This window comes from Carettochelys insculpta, chromosome 2 (genome assembly GCF_033958435.1).
Source record: "Carettochelys insculpta isolate YL-2023 chromosome 2, ASM3395843v1, whole genome shotgun sequence".
Lineage (NCBI taxonomy): Eukaryota > Metazoa > Chordata > Testudines > Carettochelyidae > Carettochelys > Carettochelys insculpta.
The window spans coordinates 44,274,713-44,296,054 of record NC_134138.1 but is presented as its reverse complement, the minus strand read 5'-3'; the positions used below and the strand labels follow the sequence as shown (position 1 = coordinate 44,296,054).

At 40.8% G+C, this 21,342-nt stretch overlaps 1 protein-coding gene across 10 annotated transcripts in view; it reads left to right on the top strand.

Moving 5' to 3' along the window:
• The window catches only part of VPS13B (vacuolar protein sorting 13 homolog B), a 903,527-nt gene that overhangs the window by 245,892 nt on the left and 636,293 nt on the right, over window positions 1–21,342 (top strand). For 8 of the 10 annotated variants that reach the window (XR_012644370.1, XM_074986872.1, XM_074986870.1 and 5 more), the window contains one exon: window positions 10,922–11,106. Coding sequence is in view for 8 of the 10 variants with exons in the window: in XM_074986872.1 (XP_074842973.1) it covers window positions 10,922–11,106 (185 nt within the window). In the remaining 2 variants the exon portion in view is untranslated. Of the gene's footprint in view, window positions 1–10,921; window positions 11,107–21,342 lie in introns of those variants that run through there. The other 2 variants (XM_074986878.1, XM_074986879.1) reach the window with 2 other exon arrangements.

Genomic DNA, 21,342 nt, shown 5'->3' with positions numbered 1-21,342 from the left:
TGGTTGGAATATGCAATAATTCTTGTTTAAATTGTGGTGTTAATAATATAAATAACTTAGTTCCTGATGTTTTCATCATTTTAGAAAGACAGTCAAAGAAATCAGTAATTGAATTACTTGAGAGTTATTGAACATACCGCAAGTGAATATTGTCTGTTTTAGGTAACTAAATGTGAAAATCATATACTGGTTATATAAAAAGAAATTTTTTAAAATGACTCCAAAAATAATTTAGGCTATTAACGTACATTCAGCTTCTTTTAAAGCACATTCAGTATGTTCTAGTAGCAGGTTACCAGTTTTCTTATTTTGGAAAAAATGAACTAATCGTATTTTACTGTACAGGATATGAGTAATAACAAAAATTAAATTTTTGGAAACATTTTGCAGGTTCCAGGCTTGTGTTTTGGGACTCTGTATAAACCCCTGGAGCCAGCTGTTAACCACTATATTCTTTCAGTCACTATAAGGTGTTGATTGTAAAAGAATTGGTTGCTGTTCCTAAAGTCTGCACACTACAAATATTTCATGACAATCCTGTGAACTTGTATGGATTGGTTACATGAATGCCTGTGCTTAGGGCATAATAAGTACCAATTCACTGTTTTTTGATGAAATCATGAAGAAAACTGTTTTCTTGAATGATATGCCAGATTTATCTAAATATTTCAGCAAGTCAGTATTACAGTTTGTCAGCAAACCAGGTACAGCAAAGGGTATTTAAAAATCCTTTAATTAGGACAGATTCTTTTTCAGTCCATGCCACTACACAGCAAGACTTACTTGTTCCTATTTCCTGAAATTTATCCTGGATTTTATCCAAGTTTAGCTTTAATGAGTTGCTTAACTCGCTCGTTACGTTAGGATTTATTTTGCCCTAGAGAATATTGTTTGAACTGATAGTTTTTTATACTTCTCCAGTAAATGAACATATGTTCAGATCTGAATTTTAACTCTAGATATAAGAAAGATTTAAGAAATACTTATTTGTGTTATTGTTACTAAGATTTTTAAATGTAGTTTGAATAGGGTGTTTTAAAGTGTGAAAGCAAACACCTATGTAATTACAGTAACTTTTAATTGTATATTTTAGGATAAATTCACGTTCAGTTATTCCTTATTAACCAGAATGATCAACCAAAATGTAATGGCATGTATTTGAAATAAATATCTTACTTGTATCGGTGAAATAAGTTTGTTTGATTGTATCTCTTAGGTCATAAAAGCTGGTTAAATATCTCTAATTAAATTTATTGATTTTTTTTTTGTATTAACAGGTGCAGTTTGGTATCAAATATGTATAATAAAGTGCTTTTAAAATTGTTGTTTGTACTTGAAAACCGTTATAATATTTGAATTATAAAATGCACTTTCATTATTAACCTGTCCTAGTTCAAATTTGTATTAAGAAACATTTGCTGTGCATGTGGTGAAGTAGATTTTTTCCTCTTTTTATTTCCAGCTTTTATGTGTATAAAAGGATTTATTTTTCCACTTTTGTTTCTCTGAAAATTCGTATTCCATCCCTGTAGCAGTATTAAAAAGACCAGGAAGCTTAGAATTTGCATTTTGTTAAAAAAGAAAAAAAAGTTTGTGTAATACACTATTACTACCCATCAGGGAATCTTTTACATGGAATCAGTAAGTGTAAAAGTCAGTGTAGTTCAGTACAGTAGCTGTACTGCACTTCAATAGTTTTATGTTTATAAAATGAATTTTTTTTCAAGACGTTACACTATAAGTCCGTATTGCTACAGCCTCAGTATGGAGATATGATGAATTTATAATGACAGCAATTCTAAATGTTCCTGAATAGGAGTTGTATACCATTACTTCTTACTTTTTTTCTTTCAAATGTATGTTATGAAACATTCTTCTGCCTTCATATTAAGGGACTTGGAAGCATTTAGTTTAAGTAGTGAGCCATTAATACAGAAGAGATCATACTGTGAAAACAAAGTAAAAGAGGAGCTTATTTTTAAGCACACAATGACACTAATGCATTGAGAGCCATTTTACAAAAGTGGGTAGCGTTTGAGAGGAGGTGTGATAGGAAGGACTCTAATGATTGACATCAACTTTGCTAATTTTCCTTTAAGGAATTTTGGAGATTTTTTGGTAATGTCTGCCAAAGTCTTTTTGCTAATATGCACTTCTTTGGACTCTGGCATGTGACTGTTGTAACTTTATGCTTGTGCCCTTCGCAAGGAAAGTGGTGTCTTGTGCCATATTGAAAAAGAGAGGATGAGTCTGGCTACCCTCTGTCTATATAATGTTTTTGTTTTGGGTCTTATAAATTTATTAGTATATCTGTTGCATGCGTTTCCATAGTGAATTCCCATTCAACATAAAATTTATTTTTGAGGTTTTCTTATGAGCTGTTTGCAATGTGGGGTTACTTGAGTTTGAATCACTCTAGAGAAGCAGGCTTAGATTCTTAGTATGAGGCACAGACAGCAGAAAATTCTTTGGTTGTCAGAGCACTGCACCAAGCTGATTGGCACAATGTGGAGCATACTGGCATATCTATGATGTCGATGACATTCATTATCTCATGTGGGTATGCTCAACTATTGTAGCTTCTGCATCATCGCATGTGCCCTTTTCTGGTAGGTGAGCATGCAGTCAGAAGGTTTCCTTAGCCTGAAGAGCTCCCAGTTCCTAATTTTTTAGATGTTACAAGTGAGGGTAGCAAACAAAACGATGTTTATAGTAATTAATTTTTACATATTCCGAGACTGCCATCTTCATATAAAACTGACCTATTTAACCACTTATTGTTGCTATAATCTCTATTTCTCTTCCCTTTTTAAAAAATTCCTTTACCCACTTGGTTCATTTCACATTAGGCCAATTCCGCAAAAACTTATTATATGTTTAACATTTCTCTTGTCAGTATTCCCACTGAAGTCTGCATGAAACCATATGACAATCAAATCCTTTAAGTAAATGTGTGGCTATGTAAGTGTTGTCTGTGACAGGACTTCTTTTAGAGTCACCTCATATTTCAGGAAAGAGTATTTTTATGCTGGGATGAGCTCTATCAATGAAATACAGGGAAGAGTTTCTTTTCTATTGTCTAGCTAACCTGGTAAGGAGAGCTTGAAACTAAGTCTTACAAGAGATGTGAGAAAAATCTATCCAGTGCACCTCTAGGCTCAGGTAATGAGGAGAAGGGAAAGGGTGTAGTTTAGGGAGAAGAGTCTAGAAATAACTATTGAAAAGGCAAAAAGAAATGCAACACGACCATCTGCAAAATATCTTTGATGTTTTACACAAATGTATGGAGTGTGGGCAAAAAGCTGGATGGTGCTAGTAAATAAATAAAATAAATTAATAGAATATGAAGAAAATTGACTGCCATGATTGAAGTATCAGCATTGAGGAGGTGTAGCTTGTTCAGAAGGGGTAGGTGTGGGGATCAAAAAAAGAAGTTTTTCCTTGGTGGTAGTGATGATGATGATGATGGCGGCAGCGATCATTTGTTTGAGTATGATCACTTCCCTGGGAGTTGGTTGTGGATCCTCAGATGGCTGAATAAGGCCTATACTTGAACCACAAGTTCTATTACAGTAGGGACAGAGGTCTCCAGGTTTGGCAAGAGGCTGTTCACCATGACTGTAAGCCAGTCTCTCCTTCTCGTGCCTCTTATGCTCCTGAGCTTGTTGACAGGCAAGTTCAAAATGCAGGGAGCCATCTTGGATGATGGAGCAATGGTCTAAAGTTACAGAGGGGGCAGCATAGCTTAGATAGTAGGAAAAACTATTTCACCAGGAGAATGGTAAAGCACTGGAATGTGTTGCCTAGAGAGGTGGTGGAATATCCATCCCTAGAGGCTTTTAAGTCCTGGCTTAAAAGGACGTTGGATTTCTGCATCAGTATCTGTCATGGACGAGAGAAGACTTCCAAAGTAGAGGAAATGGTTGACATTCCCTAGCACTTCTCCATTGATTTTAATAAATGGAGAGTATAGTACCTCATTTGGAGAGGGCTGGTGGAGCACTTTGGTCGTCTTGGTGTTGAGTGTGAGACCAAGACGTGTAAGCATCGGCAAACATGTTCAGGATGGTTTGAAGATCTTTCTCAGAGTAGGAAAAGACTGCATTGTTATCAGCATACTGAAGATCAATGACAGATGTGGTGGAAATCTTACTCTTATCTCTCAGTCTACTACGCCTGAGCAGCTTTCCATCCACTCTGTAAATAATTTCAACACCAGCTGAGAGCTTCCCAGCAGTTAGGTAAAGAATGATGGCGAAGAAAACTGCAAACGTGGATGGGGCAATGCTGCAACCATTTGACTCTTGTTTGTAGTTTGGAAGATTCACTCTGGGAGCCGGAACAACTCAGAACAGCTGCTTTCATCTTGTCATGAAGCAACTTTATGATATTATATTTATCAGGACATCAATCTTTGAAAGTACAATTCAGAGACCATGGTGATTCACTGAATCAAAGGATTTAGTTAAATCAATGAACGCTATTTACGTTTATTTTCCTGTACCTGCTATGCTATGAAGATCATATCCACAGAAACCACTCTGTAACTCTGGTAAAATCTCTTCTTATGGGGCAGAAGCTGAGTTGCAAGGATCCATGCCCCAGCTTTGCTTGAAGTTGCAAGGAGAGAGATACCATGAGAGTTTCCACAGTCCACTTTATCTCCTTTATTGAAGAAGGTGACAATCAGGGTGTCCCTCTTTTCACTGGGTATCTCCTCCTTTATCCATATTTTAAGGATGAGTAGATAAAGTTACCAAATTAGCTCTAGTCCACCGTTTTTTAAAGATTTCAGTGGGCATCCCATGTGAACCTGCTGCTTTGTTGTTGTTCATCTGCCTAATGGCACTATGTTCTTTCTGTAATTTGGGATGTCTCCAAGCTCATCCCTAGGAGGTTGTTGGGGGATTCACTCAAGGACTTCAGCTTTAACCATGCTGAAGTTATGTTAAGTTATGATCAAGAAAATCTTCAAAATGCTCTTTTCAGTGAAAATGGTTTTCTGTGTATTTCAGTCCTTGGAGTGAAGGGTATTCTTGCCATAACAAGCTATCCCATAGACAGCCTTAATGACATTGAAGAAATCACGTGTTGTGGGTGTCATTGGAGTTCTGCTTTCTCAGTCCACTATTTGCTGAGTTCTTTGTTTTTACATTGGACTTCCACTCTTGCCTTTTTGCATCTTCTTTGTATTACAATTTATGTTCTGTCAAGCTGGAAATGCCATTCTCTTTTCATTGATGAGGTAATCGATTTCAGCATAATTCTTAGCAAACCAGTCCTGATGTTTTCTGATTTGCTAGCCTATGACTTCCTCACAGGCTTTGATGTTTACTGATTTCAGCTGGTTTCAGTGTTCCTTGATTTCTTCTGGAAACTGCTGGAATCTTTTCTTCTAAGACTATTTGGAAGTTGCTATGCTCAGCAGCACCGACCTTGGGGAAAAGTGGGAGGGGGGCAGCTTCCCACCCTTGAAAATGGGAGGGCTAATTGCAGAAGGGGCAGGGCTTAAGACAGTTATCCTTGCTCCCTGAGACCCACAAGTTGAGCCGTGGCAGAGCATTCAGTGGTATTTCAAAGGGGCCCGGAGGTCTGAATGCCACTGCTGCTACTGTGGTAATGGCAGCTGGAGCTCCAGGTCTCTCTGAAATGCCAGGTTGGAGAAACTGCCTCCTTTGCTTCTCCACCCCTGTCGGTGGTCCAGGTCACACTTAATAGGGTTCTTCATGGCTTGAACCTTCAGCTTTTACCTGAACTGCTTCTTTTGCAGCCTCCAATTGGGGGAAATCTTAATTTTCAGTGTGGATCAAATGAGAATATTGGTCATTGTTCTTGTGAGAAGTGTGGTACTGTGATCTCAGGCACGAACTAGGGCATAGTTAACAAGATGCTAATGCTTTGACAGTGAATGTCAACAACATTTTGAACTTGCCCTTTTGTTGGAAAAGGGTGTTTGTGATAATTAGTTCATGTTCAGCACACTTGGTCGAGAGCAGAATTATATTTGAGTTATTTTTGCCAACTCCTTTCGTGATTCTTTCCTTTTTACAGGTCTGAGGCTTGGCCAACATGTGCACTGGAATCCCCCCAGAAGGATGAATTTATCATCTTTAGGGGGTGTCTGATAAAATTGCTTCCAGCTGTGAGCGGAAGTCTTCTTTTACATCCTCATTAGCATCCATTTTGGTGCATAGGCACTCTCAGTAGTTGTCTGTTGGTTTTTAGTGAGCCTCAGTCAGCATTTCATGAGGTGCTCATGGATGCTCACTGATTTTCTCTTCACGGATGACCCCTTTGTAGTGGTGGAGAGGCTTGCATGTTTCACAAGTCCAGAGGTCAAAAGAATAAAAAAAAACTTTTTAATTTTGGAACTTGGAATGTACGTACCCTGATGGACAACACTAATAGGGACTGAGCAGAGCGATGTACAGCCATCATTGTCATTTTAACATCAATATTGTTGCCTTGTCCAAAACTCAAAGAGCTGATAAAGGATGGGTGGGGGAGGAGAAAGGAGGCTACCTCTACTTCTGGAAGGGAAAGTCTTTGGATGAGCCTCAATTGCATGGAATGGGTTTTGCTATAAAGAATAAGCTTGTAAGATGCCTCAGGTAGCAGTTGTTGCTCTTTATGTCAAGAATGTATGCACTTTCTCCAAGGTCAAAGGGCATGTGAGTAACAGACTTACAGTTTTTAAAAGGTGTAATACTAGAAACTCAAAGTCAAGATATTCTGATACAAAGAAATGAGAGGAAGAGCTAAAAGAGTCCATTGTGGCTGAATAAGATCCTTTTTAGCTAATCTAAAAGCCTGACGAATACATATAGGAAATGAAAGAAAGATGATGTCACTAAGGGAATAACAGAAAGCACACAGGGACAAAATCCAGAAAACCAAGACAAAAGATAAATTACAACTGTCAAGAAATGTTGGTGATAACAAGAAGGACAAATATGTTGGACAAAAAGGGAATATCAAGGAAGAGGGTAAGTTTGCTACAGAGTAAAGAAATTGAGCTAGTAACAGAAAGTGATAGGAAAGCAGAGCTGCTCAATGACAACTTTGCTTCAGTCTTCTCAGAAAAAATTTGTGACCAGGTGACTAGTGAAGTTACCATAGACAGTAAAAGGGGAAAAGGTGCAGGTCAAGGTAAGTGAAGAACACAACAGAGACTTGACCCGTTTGAGTGAATTCAAATCAGCAGGCTAGATTCTATCCACCATTCAAAGGTATTGAAGGAATTAGTTGAAGAAATCTTGGAGTTGCTGGCAACAATACGTAGAAATTCATGGTTGACTGGGAATGTCCCAGAAGTCGGGAGAAGAGCAAATGTAGTGCTCCTCTTTAAAAAGGGGAAAAAGGAAGAGCCAGGAAACAATAAAACAGACTGACTTTGAGAACTGGGACGCTTCTAGAGCAAAGTATAAAACATTCAGTTTGTGAATATCTGGAAAATGAGGGAGCAATCGCTAGCAGCCGGTATGGATTTACCAAGAACAAATCATGCCAAAATAGCTTGATTTTCTTCTATGACAGGTTAACTGATTTTGGTGGATGGGGGAATTTAGTGAACATAATATATGTGAACATCAGCATAGTTTTTGACGTGGTCCCACGTGTTATTTTGATGGGTAAGTCAGAGAAACGTGGGCTTTGTGGAATTACACGAGTGGATATGAAATTGGTTAAACCACTGCAATCACAGTAACAGTGGTATGATGTCAGATTGGAGGGAGGGTTTCCAGTGCAGTTCCATGGGGATCTTATTCTGGAGCCAGTGTTGCTTAACATCTTTATTTATTACCTGTTTAGAGACATAAGAAAACATACTGATTAAGTTTACAGATGACACAAAGTTAGTGGGAGTTGCCAATACTTTGGAGGACTGAGCTAAGATTCAGCGGAATCTTAATAAATTGGAAAGCTGGACTATAGATAACAATGAAGTTGAACAAAGACAAATTTAAGGTGCTGTACTTAAAGACCAAATGCACAGAGTATGGATAAAATGGTTTGCCAGCAGTACTGCAGAGAAGGATCTGGGAGTTGTGCTGGCTCACAGCCTTAAACATGAGTCAGCGCTGCGATACTGCTGTGCCCAAAAAAACAAAACAAAAAACCCCACCAACCAACCAACAGAAGAACCAATGCAATTTTGCAATTTTAGGTTGTGTTGGCAAAGGCATAGCTTGCAAGTCTTGGGTGGTGAGAGTACTACACTACTCCAGTGCTGGTTAGACCTCATCTGGAATACTGTGCCCAGTTTTGATCAACATATATAGAAAGGATTTAAAGAAACTGGAAAGCCTCCAGAGATTAGTGATGCAGATGATCAAAAGGGATGGAATGAAAGCCATATGAGCAAAGGTTGATGAACCTTGTTACGTTTAGTTTAGAAAAGAGTTTGAGGGGTGGGGTCTGGGGGAGATACATAGAAGGCTGACATAAAAAAGTGGACAAGTTATTCACTTTTGCCACAGCAGGAGTAGATATAAGGGGTTCAAAGTACAGCATAGCAGTTTTAGATTAACTCTCAGGGAAAACTTCATAACAGTAAGAACAGGACAATGGAACAGACTGCATCAGAATGTTGTGGAAACGTCTTTGGTGGAAGTTTGCAAAAAGAAGCTGGGTAGCCATTCCTCTTGGATGGTTTAGACCCAAAAAAATCCTGTATCTTAGCAAGGCTTTAAACTAGATGATCTTTGCGGTCACTTTTACGAGAATTCGTATGAGTAAACTTGAATATGAGAATATGTGTTGTTGGATCAAGGTGCTGAATTGTAAATATTTGAGCCAGGAGCTGTGTTTTTTTTCTGTATGTAAGCAGGTTTTTTCACAATCTTGCTCCAATCCTGATTGAGATGTGTGGGCATCACCACAATATAAGTAAATAACAGGGGTGGGAAAGACATGGGTTAATATGATATTGTGAAGATGCACTTTTCAGAGATATGAATTAGGTGTTGGTAATGCCTTTGTGTGCAGCGACTGGGAGGATATACCATGCCTAGGAAGCAGAATAGGGGAGAAAAGGAACTCAAGATGTAATTTGTAGGAGATAGAAAAGGGTGTCACTGGCAGAGTAAAGGCTGGGTTATGCAAAATAATTGAGATTCAGAAGATTATGTTTGGTAAAAGTAGTGTAGGACCTTGGAAGGGAAGATGAACATAATTTGATGTGTGGGACACTGTGAAGCCAGTCAAGAGGACTAGATGATACTATAATCTGCATGATGGGTATGGAAAATAAATTTGATGGCACTAATGGGATTTTGGACAGATCGTGGGGACTGATGTGGATGTCAGGAAGAACAGATTGCTGTGCTCAAGGCAAATGCTTAGAATAATAAGAAAATGTCAGATATTAGATTTATTTTGGCATAGGAAACTGGAGGATGAATTTACCAGGTTTTCTTGCTTTCAGTGGATACAATAAATGTATTTGTTTATAATATACTGATATTACTTGAAAGATAAATGTAACTCTTGACTACTGATGTAATTTGCTACTTGCCCACATTGTATTCAGTGGGTTACTAATATATATTTTATAAAACTCCAGGAAGTGCTGTTGTTGGAAGCAGATGTGCCTGGGAATAAATTCAGATAATGTAGTGAAAAGAAATCACATCTGAGTTTGAAAACTGATAGTAACTAAATAAGTGAATATTCAGTGAGTTCTAAATAAGAAGTATAAGGAAATCTCATTTCTGTTACTTTGATTTGCTGAGATACTGTCAGTTTAGGTATTTTTAAAATTATTTTTTCTCGTCAATTAACACAGCAAATGTTTCATTTAGTGACTCACTACATTTTTTTAAAAATAAAACATGTGCAAATGATTCCCTTTGTAAACATTTTTCTCCATTTTAGTAATGTTAAACAGTTAAATTAAAAATCTATAACGTGTGTATAACAAATTAAAACATATGTTAATATTTCATATTTATATTTACATAATTTATATCTATTTTGTTACCTTAAAATTTAGTTAAGATCAGAAAAACTACTGTCAGGGGTTTTAGGTCAATACATTTCTCAGTACTTGGGAAATGTTCAGGTAATTTAGTGGTATGGATCACAATAATAGAGCTAGAAAACACAGCAGTTACATCTAGTGGAGTGCTTAGGGAAAAGGTGCAGAAGTAGGATAAGAAGAGTATCTGGAAAAGTATTAGGGCTAGAAGGAGGACTGATGGTGAATGACGAAGTTGGGGAGAGCTTGGGGGGATTTTTAATTGCAGTTGGGGGCATCTGAGGTTGGGTTGTACAATGGTGACAATAGCACCTGTGGAAGAAGGAAAAGGTGAAGATAGGATTACTCAGAGCACAGAGAGAGCCTGGACCTTTATTCATGTTTTATATCAAAACCTTCTAATGAGTTTGAATTATTGAGCAATAATACTATTTAGGAGTTCTATGGATAGGTTAACTATTAGATTATTGCTCCTGGGGTTTGTGACCACCAGGTCTCATCAGTGGACTGTAACCCTATAAAAATAATTTTCTTGTTGTTTGTTCTGTATTTTATGCAGGCTATATGTGGTTGCTGTGTATGTGCCTGATGCTTAGATTTACAAGAGTGAAAATACCAAGTACTTTTTGGTGGAAACACATTAGTATGACAAATTTGTTATTAAAATGCTTAAATTTTGAGAGAATTAGGATGAGTGCGTTCGTCAGTTATTCTTATAATGCATGATGTATTTGTTTTCTTTTAGAAAGATAAAAAATGTATTTCGTTTTGATATTCAATCATCTTTGTTATCTGGTAATTTTTTTACGTCATGAATTGTCACAAACAAAATACAACTCAAGCCTGGCAGTCTCCCTTCTTGTGATTATAGTTTTTTCGTATGTTGCTTGTACTATGCACTAAATTAATAATTTTTTCTTTTGTTTTCCATTTTTAAAACAGGACCAAAAGATCTCATGTTCCACTAACAGAATGCATATTTGAGCTTCCAAATCTGACAGTTCAAGCAACGAGAGCCCAGACCCTTCTGTTACAAACTATTTATCAGAGTTGGTTTCATCATCTCAGAAATGCCAGTCCTGCAGTGGTAAATGAAATTTTGCTGAATGAAGTCTTCCAAACATTAGGTAAAACATTATATTTCTAACAACTAAGGTAGAATAAAATCTCTGTGGTAATACAGAACACTGTTAGTAGCAATGGATGCACATACAATTGTCTTTTAAATCCAGGTTTTATTATGCTGTAGTTAAATGACGGAATGTTTTTGTGTGCATATGGTATTTATAGAATATGCTTAAAATCCAGGATGTAATCTAAGCCACCAAGCTTTGCTCCCTGGCAACAGTTTCTGGATGCATTTAATATTGTACTACAGGATAATTTTTCCATACTTCCTTCATCATTTGAGACATCCAGCCTCATTGCCTTATAGTGTGTAACATGGTAACTTAAGATCTTTCTGAGGTAAAGCTATTGGATGAAATATAAAGCAGTAGTTTTAAGGGCTTTATTCATCAAGGGCATTTTGTAGAGTGCAGATGTGGATTTGTGCAAAACGGTTGCAAATGTTCTTCATCTACGGCAATTTAATCAATAACTGTTTCGTTGACTTCTCTGACATACCTAAAGTGATGCAAATCCAAGAAGTGGAAGAAGTAAAGGTGCTAGTTGTTATGGATTCATAATGCAAAATGGAGGGTTTTCAGTAAAAAGTTGTTTGTGCAAATGAAGGACTGAGTCTGTAAATCTCTTGATGATTATTATCCATCTTTATACGGCTATACAAATGATTTAAAATAAGCATGTCCCGATGTGTTTGGCTGAGTCTGGGCCTCGATTAGCTCATAGACAATTCAGGTTACCTTATACAAGTTTACTTAAATTCAAGTACTCAGTGACTTTGGCAAAATTATGTGAGTAATGGCTTCACTAAGGATGAACACTTTCTTCAATGTATTGGTTGAAATGCTCTGAAAAAGCCTGGTTTCTTGTTCTGTTGATTTCCTGCCCATGAACAAATGTGTTTATTTTGGCTAAAGAAGGAAAATATCCCCCAGTGTTTTATTTCCTCTTTTCCCCTAGTACAGAATACAAGAGCAGTGATTCAATGTACAGTTTTATGTTGACACCATGGTGGATATCTCTTATTCAAGACTTTTTTGTTATACAACATTATATGCTGGCAGATGAAGATTTAAGACAGCACTTAGAAGGACACCAGCAGAGATACCATCAGCTCCATCTGTAAAAGCAGATTATTGGCTGTTGTCATATGTCTTGTCAACAAAAGTTGGTTTTGTAGACAAAACTTATGTCAATGTCCAAAAGTTGACAAAGCAACAATTGAGAGAGGGTGTCCACACTTGCTCTCTCTCTGCTGATGCATCAAGCCAACCTTGCAGGCATCATTGACTGTGTATTCTATAGTGTAAAGTTGTGGAAAGGCAAGCTGATTGCTTTGCATCTTGGGATTCCCACCAAGTCCTCCCACAGCCGCCTCAGCAGCTGGGAGTGGCACCATGAATAGTTCTGCTGGTTCTCCATACTTTGGAACAGAGCAGGACAAGAACCACTTGACATTTAAATCAAAAGAAAGTAGGGATGGGTAGGCCACACTCTCAGAAAATGATCCAGTATAGTCTGTCAAGCTCTCACATAGTACCCACAAGTTAAATACAACAGAGAAAGATCTTGGACAACATCGAGAAGAACTGTCGAGATTGAAGGACAACAACCGGAGTACTCCTGAAGTCAGCTAGAAGGTTTGTCTCAAGACGGAGTAAAGTGGAGGAGACTTGTACATGACCTATGCTCCACTTGGAATACAGGGGTTTAAGTCAAGTCCATGCTGAGGAATATCAAAGCAGAGCATCAGTCTCTCCCCCTTGCCCTCCCTTTAATAGTAGTCTCTGTGCTACTGTGTTCCTAGTAGAGGAAAGAACAGGAGTATTCTAATAATTTGATCTTTGTTCCCCAAAAGGAGCAGCACACTCAGCTGTCAAATATTTCCTGGAACTTTGAAAAAGGAGGGGTGCATGGCTGTAGAGTAGTAGAAATCAAAACACCAAGCAAAGTGATTGGAGAGGGTATTGTGGGATACTGGTGGAAGCCAGTTTTAACAACAACACAGACAGCAGTTTTTATACTGGCTCTTTGTCTACAGTAAAGGGAGGAGAAAAGAAAAAAAATGTCTAGTCGGGGTAGAAGATTTATGTCTTTGAAAGTGGGTGATTTTCCTGATAAAAGTCTGTCTCTCTCAGTTCTGTTGTCAAAAGGCAGTTTTTGGCAACAAAACTTGGTAGCGTAGATAAGACCTTAGTCTGTGTTACGAAACAGTATTGATAATGTCAGTTTCTTTGAAAAAGCTATAAAGCAATACAGGTAGTCCATTCTGACACTGAGCTGGTTCTTTCCAAGAGTAACAAGGATTTAAAAAGGTGGAGTTTGTTTGGCAGTTGATTGTTAGCTGACCAAGTAAAGATATATAAATTGCTCAGCTTCTCTTAAGCGCAGCTGGAAAGGAAGCTCACAGAATTATCAAGCACTTCCCAAGCAAGGACTCTCGAGTGGATAGCTGGGAAAATTATTTTCCTGCATTTTGATACTACTTTTTTTTAATTACGATAACCCGTACTGTTAAGACAATAGCCATGGTCTTATATGACCAGGGCCTCTGAATTTGTTACAGAATTGTTTATTTGCATTGGTCTTCAGCACAGATAAAATTTGAAGTGAGATGCCAAGTTCTGAGTTCTCCCAAATCTGCTTACTGCTTCCACCCACCCGTTAAGCAACAGGGCTCCAAGAAGCCCTGTGGAGGCTGCTGGGAGCATGGCCGCATGCTGGCAGTAAGTGCTCAGTCCCACGTTCCAGCAGCCACTCCCCAGCTGATACAAACATGGCACATGTTGCCCAGGACCATCCTAGCCCCTCACAGGCACCTCGCGAGTCGTTTCAGGAGTCTGCTTATGGGAGCCGCAAGCGGGCACCATCCTGGTGCAGTGTTGAGGTCCAGCACATGAGCCATTCGTCCTGGACCCCAGCCCGAAGTACTGGAATGCCCCAGATGAAGCTGCATAGCCAGGGCCCTGTCACAGCATGGGCACACGGCACATACCCTCCAATGGGTGTGTGCAAAAAATCAAGGAGCTGCACCAGGGCTGCATGCTGGCCAGGGATGCCCAGTGGTGCCCTCTTGCCCCTACCATCATGCCTTGTTGAACATTGGTGAGGAGGGCCCCACCAGCATACACCGGTTGGGGCGGGGGAGGAGCCGGGGTGTTCCCAGGGCCCCAGTGGGATGGTGCTGCCAGGAACCCACCTGTGCCATGCACCCATTAGGGCATCCAACCTGGACCCTGCGGGTGGCCCATAGACACAGCTCTCAGGCCACTCGCAGCCCTACAACGAGCCTGCCTGACCCGCCGGGACCTCAGGGGAGGCAGATGCCTAACTCTGCTATGCCTGGGAGCACATCAGGTGATGGGCCAACCCCAACTGAGGGTATGGCTCCCCATTATCAGGCACAGCCTCAGGTGGTGTCTAGCACCCACCCCTCTGGGCAGTGCTATGGGCTGCGTGTGTGTGTGTGCGGGAGAGGCCCTGGGGTGGTTCTAGCTGCACCTGGCATGCCTGTTACCCAAAAGTGGGGGCTGCTCCATGGGGGCTGTGGTCAGGCCTGTGCCCATGACACCTTAGTATCCCTGTCCAACACGTCCTTGTCCAACACTGTTCGGGGGCATGGGTGTGCACACTCTGGATCAACCCATCCCATGGCTCCTGGAGGGGGATGGGGCACTGCTGCTCGGGAGGGGTGTGCCGCAGGGGCTATGCAACAGTGTCACCCCAGTGCTCACCCCTTTCCCATCCTACAGCTGCACCATCTGGGGGCCAGGCCAGACCAGCCAGGCAGCCCCAGCGAGGAGCCTGAGCCAGTGGGATAAGGACAAGCATTGCCCAGGGAGGAGACTGCCCCCGGTGCACACCTGTTCCCCAAGGGTCCGTTGCCATGTGGCAGATGACTGCTACTGGGTGTAGGCAGCCGCCATTCTGGAGCAGCACACCATTGCTCGGGAATGGCTGCAGGTGGACTGGGAGCAGTTGCAGACCAAGCAGGAACAACTGCAAGCCTGGGTGCAGTCCTTGGAACTGTGGCTGGCCTGGGTAGGCTGCCCTCACCCTGGTCGAAGTCTGGCTGGCCCAGAGCCTGGATTCCCAATGATGAACATGGGCATCTGCATGTCCCTGATGGCCAGTTCCTGGTAGAGGATACAGGTGCCCGCCTCCATCCACTGGAACAGACTGGAGTTCCAGAACACTCTAGCATTGTGTCTCTGGCCTGACCACCCAACGTAGTCATTGAAGAATTGTCCCCAGTGGTCCACCAGGGTCTGCATCACCAAGAATTGGTAGCCCTTCCTATTAAGGTATCCTATTAAGGTACCAGTGCTGTGTTCTGGGGCCTGGATGGGGATGTGGGTCCCATCCAGTCACTCCATGGGGGTGACCAGCCGCATGTTGGTGTCATGATGTCTTAGGGAAGGGTCAAGCCAGTTGCACGGTTACGTGTTCTCGCGCATCCTGAAATTTTGCGTCCATTGCTGGTGACCCCTTTTCCCCAGGACCAGCCAGTCCCACCAATTGGAGCTGGTGGCATGCTGCCAGGTCCTCCTGGTCACCTGAGGGGGTGAGTGCAGCTGGGTCTATATAGGGCATCCCCACAAATGATGTTGTAGAGAGTTGGGCGGGGGAGTGGTGTTGGGTCAGGGAGGATGTGGGGTTCAGTGGGTTTAGGTGTCAGGAAGGGTGGGGTGTTAGGAAAGGTAGCTGTTGCAGGGCTCCTTGCCATTTGTGAGAGACACTGCTTTGCTTTCACTCCAAGAAGTAGGCAAACCTCGGCATGAGTGGGGAGCATGGGTCAGGGGGTAGTGGGGGTGGGGCCTCTGAGTGCGCACAGAGGCTGCGTACCAGGAAGGGCTTTCACTCCATGTATACCTGTCTTCCGGGGTTATAGGGCCAGTTTTGTCAACAGAGCGCCTGGAGAGTGTAGACGATATGTATTGACAGGGCGCCACTTTTGTGTGTGGATGGAATCTGTCGACGGAGGTACTGTCATGATTTCTCTGTCAACCGTGATGTCTGTCGACAGAAGCTGCCCTTGTAGATATAGCCGATATGTATAAGGGAATTGTAGAAAATAATACATGATGTGTAATAATTATACAAAGTAATAAATGAAGAAACAGGCAAGCTAAATGACACAAGTATTTACTATTTTTCATAAATTGAGAGCATGGGCAGTATGTAATGAAATTGGAAAGACAATACGTTTAAAACTGATAAAAATAGTAATAAGGTGACTCAAGCTCATGTTATTTTCTTTAGTTAAGTGTTGCCTTGTTTTTTCCCCCAAAATGTTTCCCTAACTGTTACAATATTTAAATATTAGTAGTATACTAAATACACATTTTAGTTAATGGTCTATCCTACTAATGTGGTGGACATATTTTATGATTTATTCAGTTTCAATGGAAAAGGAAACTTTAATCTGAAATGCTGCATGTTCTCTGTAAATGTAACAGTGCAGATTGTTGATTATAGTAAATTCAAATAAGAAAATGTTATTTCTTTTCATGCTTGAGTATAAAAATACAAATATAGGAAATAGCTAAACACTGCAAAGCAGTAATTTCTTTAAAGAACTGCATTATTTGTTAATCCATTGGAGTTATTGTTACATTTTTTTCTCTTAGTATGTACCTAAACCCCTTAGTTTCTAACTATATCAGCCTGCCAAGAAAACATACACAGTCACATATGGCTTTACTTTGGTCTGGAAAACTGGAACTTGCTACCACTTTTTTCCTTGTCCTGTTCAGGTAGTTCATTATTTTGTTGACAGTCCAGTTCCATTAATCTGGCATATTTGGGAAAATTGCTTGCAGACTTAAAATTTCTCTGAATGTGATCAAATAGGCATTGGAATCCCTCATGTAAATGATGTCTTAAAGTTAAAATAAAATCTACTTTCCAGAAAGTAACTGTGAAACTATTTTATGTAAGATTTCTTGTGGGATACCTTAATGGTTGAATAATAAATTTTACCTCATAAAAATGAAATTCAATAATACAGTAGCTTTCTCAGCTCAGTAGCATCTGGTTGAATCTCATGAGAGCCAATATTTTCCAACTCATTAGGATCATGTCGTTCTGTATGTCGTCAACATTGACTTAGCCAAGCTACCTTTACTTACATAACCACCAAACTATTAAATAGGTCTCTTGTGGAGTGAAGTCAAATATTCCTCTTATTTTGCTTTTGCCTGGGAAGAACAGAAGAAAATGTTCATACTGTAACATTTGAACATCTGGTCTAAACCACATCAGGGTAGCACTGAGGAAAGTAACAGGACTCAGTATTCTTCCCAGGTGTACATATAAAAAGAGTTTTGGAGTTGCTGAATAGTTCTTTAACCACTTAGGAAAAAGATTGAAATATAGTGATTTGCTGGTCTAATGTTCTTGTTTTAAAGCTACTTTCCCCTTCTTTTCATTTCTAAGTTCAGTTATAATTCAGGTTGTCGAGAGCTGTAATCATTTCCTTGCAAAATACTGACTTTGAATCTCTGTTTGTTCCACATAACATGGCCAAGGTTGGCATTTATTTTGAGCACTGTGAGCTGGACTTTCTGTTTAAAATCAAAGTGCAAGAGTGCATTCACTTGAGTAATTGCTTGGGAGTGGCAGAGCACAGCTGTATGAAACTTGCACAGTATAAACATTTCACTGTCTTTCATAGATGATTGTACCCACATGTATTCTGATCTGTTATATGGGTTTCTGCATACAATGTATACACAGTATGGGTATTTACATACAGTTCATTTCTGTGCAAATAGTACCTTTGAAATTCGATCGTGACAGATAGTTTGCATATCATTTGGAAATACAGATCAGGATCAAATTGTGGTTCATTTAGTTATGTTTGGATGGCATGTTCATAATGCCTTTAACTGTGAGGCTGAAGACTTATCTTCAAAATATTTTTAAAAAGTGAAGATGTGGGAGCTCTGCAGAGAACATTGATATCAGTGTGAATGTGACAATCTGTTACTCTTACAATCATCATTGGTATCAAGGTTATGGAGAACCTTCTAGAGTCTTTGAGAAGTCTTAGACAGCAGTGGTTCTGGACTAACCCAGCACTGATGGAAAATTAATAAAACAAAAGAGAGAGAAACGAGAAACTAGCATAAGTGTTTTCTTATATAGCACAGTGGTTAAACAAGTTAGCTTCAGATTTTTCTTTTTAATTTCATTGAAAGTCATGTTGGTCAGCTAAATATGTAAATTAAAGACATCTGTTGTAACTTTGTTAATGTAAATAAAATTTAAAGATAATGTTATGACAAGCCAAACAATAAGGAAATGTACAGTTAATGCACTCAAATAACTTTTATTTCACCCTGTAAACATGAAAGGGAAAACAGGAAAACAAGAGATCTTTAAAAATCAGTTTTAATCTATTTTGGGACTGAATATGCAAAAAGTTGGGGCTCAATAGTACAATGGAAAAGAATGAATAAAAAGTCAATAATGTGGTGTCATGGAATGGGTGTCACTCATCCTCCTGCGTGCCTCATATACTTTTATTCTGCTCCTGCTGGCCCCTACAGGTTGCTGGCCTCCTTAGGCAGACTTGAGTGGCTCAACTCTCTGGAAGCATTGTCTGGCTAGTTTCAGTCCTCCCTGACTCCTCCAAAGGAGCCTAAAAGGTTTGTGAGGTGAAGATCTCCTACCTCTAAGAAGAGGACCAGAGGAGAGTCAAGCCCCTTGTGGCTGGCTCGACTCCCCCATCAGGGAGATGGGATCCAACACAAATTGAGCTGTCTAGCCCACCCTGAACCCTGTCTGCATCACCAGAAAATGGCATGGGCCTCGACCAGCTAGAAGTCCCATCAACACTTAAGGTTTTGCACACACTATGAAAGCACCAATGGTGTTTATCAAGTGTATGTTGGTGATTGCCACTAATTTAAGGTTGTGAAGTATCCAGATAAGCCTGTACCTCAGTGATGTTCATCCAAGACTGCTCCAGGTTGCAACTCCAAGAGGGGTGCCAAAGCCAGATCCCCGGCCTGGTGGTGAACAACAAAAAGTTAACATTAGTTCCAGTGCAGAAAATAGAGTTCACCTGAGTGGTGCGAGATCTATGCATGCCGGAACACTTCTGCTGCAGGAGATATTTTAGACATGGTGAGCCTCATAGCAGAGCTCATGGCATTTCCCCGAACTACAGCCAGCATACATCAGTGCCTGCTAGGCTGCATGGCCGATGCATTAATGTATACTGCACCAGATTTAAAATGCAACCTCTTAAGCAGTGACTGGTGACGGTCTGTTCCCAGTCTTGGGATCACTTGAAAAAGATTATCTTAGCTCTGCCAGTAAGTTATCTCACTATAATGGTGGACTGACCCCAGGATATTCCCTCTGGAGTTTTTTCATCCATGTGTAGAATTAATTTTTTTATGGGCCCTGAGGCATATGGGAATGTGCACCCCCACAGTAGAAACACAAAATGTAGCTGTGGAAATTCTGCTAATCATCTGGGTAGCCTGTGAATCTCTCTTGAGTAGTCCCACAGGCAAACAGCTTAAAGGGTACACTGGTCTTGTATGGAGTACTGTTCCACAACTGCTGTCACTCAGTTGACCTGACTTCAGATGTGTCAGACCTGTGCTAGGGAATGCATCTTGGCGACCTCCCAAGGCATGTAGTACTCAGAGGAAATAATATTGCACATTAACGCCAGGAAACTGAGGAAAGCCAATTTAACCTGCAAAGTCTTCCTCCCACACCTCTCAGGTAAGGTAGCAAGAGCATGGACAGACACCAAACCTTCAATGTTCAATATTAACAGGGCTCCATCAAGACACCCTCTGGTTGTGGTATTTCTGCATTGCTCATGTAGTCCACCTGTAGGCACATCACCTTCCTGGTATCAACAGCATGCTGGAGGATCACCTCAGCAGGTTGTTTTTCTCTCACAGTGAGTGGTGGTTCCATCTGGATGTGGTCTGAGCACTCTTCCAGAGGTGGGGTGCTCCCCAAGTGGACCTGTTCACCCCCAGAACTGAAAGTATTATTGTATGACAGAACTGGAAGTGTTATTGTTTCTGTTCTGTTTAAAGTCTGGGCAATGGTTCCCTCTCTAATGCCTTCCTCCTGTTGTGGTTGGAGGGCCTGCTGTGCATGTTTCTAAAAATGCCACTCATCAGCAGATCCTGTCAAAGATCAAAGGAGACAGGGCACATGTCATGATTGCTACAGCAGGGCCATGCCAGCACTGGTTCTGCATAGTGATGGACCTGGGGGTGACCAGACCCTGGGCTCTTTCCCCATTGATTGGATCTGCTCTCACAGGATCATGGAGATCTCCTGTATTCCTCCACCTCACAACATGCATGTTGTGTGGCAGAACCCAAAGGAGCAAGCTTGCTCCAGGAAGGTCTGGAAAAATCTCCTGAAAAACTGGAAACCTTCCTCTAGGACTACCTGCTGGGCTAAGGGAATGAGATTCTCCCACTGGATGTCCGAGTGTAAGATTTTTGTCATGTTCTGCTTTGCAGTGTGTACTAGATTAGTTGCTCTACTTTAGAAAGCAAGAGCTGTCCCTCTTGTCCATCAAGGGATGCCTCGTGGCCATTTCTGCCTTCCATCTGCTGATCCAAGGTCAGATGTTGTTCGCATATGACATGTCAGTCTGTTTCTCAGAGGCTTGGAGAGACTTTGCTCACAGAAGTGAGTGCCTCTCCCTCAGTGAGACCTTAACTTGTTCTCAGAGCAGGCTGACAGGCCCTGTCCTTTGAGCCCATAGGATCCTGCTCACTTTCCCATAAGTCGTAGAAGGTAACGATCTTGGTGGTGATACAGTTGAAGACCTGATGTCAGAGCCTCTATACACGAGGACAAAGTCCAGCTAGGGCCCCATTCAGTCATCTTGCTGAAGGTGATGTCATCCTTCCATGTAAACCAAGACATCTTCTTGGTGTTTCACCTGAAGCCACAAAACTGCTATTGATGAAAGGAGGATGCATGCCCTGGATGTCGGACGCATTTTATCTGGAGCGTACCAAGACCTTCTGTAAGTCAACACTGCTTTCATCACCGCAGTAGACAGTATGAAGGGGCCTCACAGAGGATTTCCAACTGGATCACCTCCTGCATTAGGAATTATGAGCTGTCTCAGATCCCATTACAGCTGATTGTGAGGGTCCATTAGATCAGAGTAAAGGTGTCCTCAGTGACCACCTTGGTGCACATTCCCATTCAGGACACCTGCACAGATGCAACAAGGT